A 5,000-nucleotide genomic window follows, 5' to 3' on the forward strand; every position below is an offset into this window, starting at 1 on the left:
TAAACCATCAAAAGAAAAAGCTCAAAACACACTCAGTTTTTTCTCCATAACCTCACCCCCCCAGAAAAAAAAATCAAAAGATAAACTGAAAACACACTCACTCCCTAACGTCATCCCCCCCAAACAAACAAACAAACAAAAAAAAAAACATCAAAAGACAAACTCAAAACACACTCACCTCTCCATAACCTCACCTACCCCCCCCAAAAAAAAAAAAGAGAAAACCCCCAAAATAAACAAAACGCCCTCCCGTTTCCTCCATTATCTCACCTCCCCCCCAAAAAAAAAAAAAAAAAAATCCCTCGTCAAGAAAACAAAATCAAATCCCCTAAAAAAAAATCTCCCCCCAAAAAAAAAACGTCAAGAAAACAAAAATAAATCCCTAAAAAATCCCCCGTCAAGAAAACAAAAATAAATCCCCTAAAAATCCCCCCCAAAAAAAAAAAACTGCAAACGCCCTCACCTTCTCTCCGTAATCCCCCTCATCGGCCAGGGTGGAGACGTACTTCCAGCCGAGAGCCCTCACCATCTCCACCATCGCCATCGCCTGGAAGTTGTCGGGAGGAACAACGCGACTGAAGTACTCGAAGCGCGCCTTGTCCGAGAGCTCCGTCGACGTCGAGGCGTAGCTGATCTGCGGGATCTGGGGGTGGGAGGGGAGGTGGGGGGTGGGGGGTTGGAGGGGGAGATGGGGAGGGAGTTGGAATGAGGTGGGTGGTTGGAAGAGGAGGTGGGGGTGGGAGGGGGAGGTGGGGGATGGGGTTGGAATGTGAGGTGGGTGGTTGGAAGGGGAGGTGGGGGGGTTGGTTGGAAGGGGAGGTGGTGAAAGAGGTGGAAAGCGGAGGTGATGAAAGAGGTGGGAAAGCGGAGGTGGAGGGGAGGAAGAAAGGAAGGAACGGTGAGAGGTGGAAATAGGAGGATGTAGGAAGGAAAGGGAGGGAGAAGAGGAGGGAGAGGTTGGAGGGCGAGGGGTAGAGGAGGGGAAGGGGAGGAGGGGGAAGAAAAAGTGGATCCGGACACGAAGGAGGAGGAGGACGAGGACGAGGAAGAGGAGGATGGGGAAGAGAGAGAGAGAGAAGAAGATTAGTGTTTGTCAATTGCAATAAGTATATATTAGTCTTGGGATAGTGATTATTATGATTACGATGACGATGTTGATGTTAATGATGTTGATAATGCTATGATATTATCCTTATCATCATTATTATTGCTATTACTATCATTATCATCATTATCATTTTCAATATCACTACAGTTATCATTATTATTGTTATGATTATCATTAGTATCATTATTATTGTTATTTTTATTATCATTATCACTGTATCATCATCAGATCATCACCATCGTCATTATCAGTAATATATATCGTTATTAGTATAATCATCATCATCATTCATAATCTTATTCTAATCCTTATACTTAATTGTTATCATTATCATTATCACAACCATCATGATTATCATTATTACTCCTGAAATAAGTAAAATTGGCACACATGGGGTGATGCAATTTTCTACATAAATAATCAGGTGAATATGTTCAATATTCTTGAGCACACAGATACAATAAAAAAGATAAAAAAGAAAGACAGAACAATACACCAATATACCAATATTGATGTACATTTTGGACCGTAAACAACCCAAGACCATCTCAGGAACAGAAAACATCTTTCAAGTTCCAGGCTAAAGTTCACCCCCTCCAGACCCCCCCCCCACCATCCTCTCACTGTACGTCCCTCCCCCTACCCCCATCTCTCTCTCCTTTACCGTATCCTCTCCTCCCACCCCCATCCTTCCTCTTCACTGTTTTCTCCCCACTCCTCCTCCCCCCTTTCCTCCACTTTATTCATTTAATTATATTCCCTCACTCCCCTCCCTCACCATATCCACTCCCCTCATCCCGTCTTCACTGTACCCCTCTGCCCCCTTCAACTTATTCAACCGCTCTCCCACCCGCGCCGTATCATACACCCTCCCCCTTCCTCCCTCTCCCCCCCTCCCCCACTCTACCCCCTACCCCCAATCCACTCCCCACTCCAGCCCCTCCCCCCAATCCCCCCAACCCCCCCACTTCCCTACCCCTGTTAAGCTGTTTACGGCTGAAGCTGAAAACTGCCTTCGACCTAATCTGTTTTCCAGTAATCAATCTGTATTTAACGGCGAGTTAGGGTTGCGATTAATTGATCACTCACGGCTCAATATGCAGCTGACAATCTCATTATGAATTCTCCGATGCCTAGTTAATTATGAGGGAGAAATAGGCGTGTGGCGGTAGGTAAGTTCTGGACAGGGAGGAAGACTTTTGAATGGAGGAGAGAGCGAGAGCGAGGGAGAAAGAGGGGGAGAGAGGGGGAGAGAGGGAGAGAGAGGGGCAGATAGACAGAATGAGAGAGAGAGAAAGAGAGAGAGAGAGAGAGAGAGAGAGAGAGAGAGAGAGAGAGAGAGAGAGAGAGAGAGAGAGAGAGAGAGAGAGAGAGAGAGAGAGAGAGAGAGAGAGACAGACAAAGAGAAAAAGTGAGAGAGAGAGAAAAAGAGAGAGAGAGAGAGAGAATGAGAGAGAGAGAGAGAGATAAAGAGAGACATTTCTTTCGTTCTTTCTCACTTCCTTGTTCTCAAACTCTCTCTCTTTCTCTATACCTCTCCATTTCTTCTTGTTTTCCCCCCATCCCTATTGAAATATTGAAACAAATAATAAAAAACCTACAACCACCACCAATCAACAACAACAACAAAAACAAATAGAAACAAATAAACAAATGAACAAAAAGAAAAGAAATGGCACAAACACACACCGACAAGCGTACCCGTGTGTTTCCGTTCCCCGTGAATGTGCACACGTGTGTAAGTCGTTCGTGTGTGTACGAGGCAGTCCGGGATGTGTACCTAATCCCCTGCGACGTGTGGGACTTGCTCCACCTGTAGGGTATTTACGTCAGTGGGTGGTGAGGGGGGGGGAGTGGGGGGCGGCTAGGGAAGGTTCGACGGGGGGGGGAGGAATGGGAGGCTAGGGAAGGTTCTGATGGGGGGGGGGGAGGAATGGGAGGAAAGCTAGGGGAAGGAAGGTTCTGTTGGGGGATGGGGGGTGGGGGTGGAGGAAGAGAGTGGGAGGTGGAGGGAGTGGGGAGGGGGTAAGCCGGGGGTGGCTAGGGGAAGGTTGGGGAGGGGGGCGTTATAGTCGGGGGGAGGCTAGGGAAGATTCAGAAGGGGGTGGGGGAGAGGAAGAGAGTGAGGTGGAAGGAGTGGAGGGAGGAGGTGTGGGTGGGTGGGTGGGGGGAGAATTAAGGTAGGAGGGGAAGTAGATGAGGAGAGGGTGGTGGAGGGAAATGGAGGGAGGTGGTATGAATTGAGGCAGAGGGGATTAGGGGAAAAGTGGATGAAGAGAAAGAAGTGGAGGGAAGAAGAAGTTAGAGGTGATGGGGAGGAGGGAAGGAGAAGGACAGGAGGGAAGCAAGGGAATGAAAAGAAATGAATTCTTAGAAGGAGGAGATGGAAAACTCGCAAGTCATGATACAGCAAGCGACAAAAAGAAGAAAAAAAAAGTGTGAAGCGAAAAACGAAAGGTGCAAGGGAAGAGAAGAGAGAGAAGAATGAGAGCGAAGGAAGGAGGGAACGAGGGAAGATAGGAAAGGGGGGGGGAGGGGGGAGGGGTAGGGAGGATGTCCATGAATCCTTCCAAAACACTGTCCATCCTGAAGCTTGTGTGTGTGAGGCGCGCAAAGGAAATTGAATCTAAGACTGGGAAGTAATGTATGTGTTAATATCTCCTTTGTTTTTTCTTATTTATTATTTTTTTTTGCTATTTCTTTGATATTGATTTTTCTTTTTTCTTCATTTCGGTAAATACTCTTGGTCTTATTTTCTTTCTTTGTCAATCTCTCTCTCTCTCTCTTTCTCTCTCTCTCTCTCTCTTCCTCTTCCCCTCTCTCTCTCTCTCTCTCTCTTCCTCTTCCTCTCTCTCTCTCTCTCTCTTTCTCTTTCAATCTAAAATCAATCTCATTACCATTTTCATCAAAAGATTTATCTGCACATTAATAGGAAATAAGTCAAGCTAGAAAGAAAAAAATGAAAAGATAAAGAGACGAGAATAACAAATAGGAAATAAGGAAAATGACAAGAAAAGAAATAAAACGACAAGAAAACAAGTAAGATGACAAAGAATAAAAAAGAAAATGACAAATAAACAAGGAAAACAACAAGAATACAAGGAAAACAAAATAGCAAGGAAAGCAAAAAAAAAAAAAAAAAAAAAAAAGGAACAGGGAAGTCAAGGCAAATCAACAAAAAGCAAAGGAAACAAGAAAAAGAAGAAAATAAAAACAACAACGAGAAAGTCAAGTAAACAAAAGAAAAAAAAGTCACAACAAGGAAAATCACGACAAGGAAAACAAAACAAAACAGCAAGCAAACAGGAGAAAAAACAAGAAAGAAACAAGGGGGAGAATCCTTCGTTCCTCTATACATGGGGCCGACACGAGATTGAATCCGACTTCGATGTTTATTGACTTGTGTTTATAGGTGGTGAAGCAAGGGGGTCGAGGAGAGAAGAGGGAGCAAGGAGGGAGAGGAGAGGAGTGAGAGAGAGAGAGAGAGAGAGAGAGAGAGAGAGAGAGAGAGAGAGAGAGAGAGAGAGAGAGAGAGAGAGAGAGAGAGAGAGAGAGAGAGAGAGAGAGAGAAGGAGAGAGAGAGAGTGAGAGAGAGAGAGAGAGAGAGAGAGAGAGAGAGTGAGTGCGTGAGAGAGAGATAGAGAGAGAGCAACAATCTTTTCTTATTTAGTTCCTAACCATGTTCAGTCTACCTAGTACCCAGTTACTTCACGACTCCCCCCCCCCCCCCTTCCCACACCCGAAGCAAGCACTCGAGCCGAAGCCAGCGACCTCCCACACAACAGGAAAGGCAGATCGGGGAGGGAGAGCCTCTTCTGACGGCCATTATGAAGCAGCCTCCCTGAGCCTCCCTCCGTCTTGGGCTAAATCCACGTAGGCCTAACTAGCCCGG

General features: G+C 45.8%; 1 protein-coding gene across 1 annotated transcript in view; it reads right to left on the reverse strand.

Moving 5' to 3' along the window:
- LOC113803955 (metabotropic glutamate receptor 7) overlaps positions 1-5,000 on the reverse strand; it is a 126,438-nt gene that overhangs the window by 96,390 nt on the left and 25,048 nt on the right. The window contains exon 3 of the mRNA XM_070134486.1: positions 464-643. Coding sequence (XP_069990587.1) covers positions 464-643 — 180 coding nt within the window. The remainder of the gene's footprint in view (positions 1-463; positions 644-5,000) is intronic.

This window comes from Penaeus vannamei, chromosome 20 (genome assembly GCF_042767895.1).
Source record: "Penaeus vannamei isolate JL-2024 chromosome 20, ASM4276789v1, whole genome shotgun sequence".
Taxonomy (NCBI): Eukaryota; Metazoa; Arthropoda; class Malacostraca; order Decapoda; family Penaeidae; genus Penaeus; species Penaeus vannamei.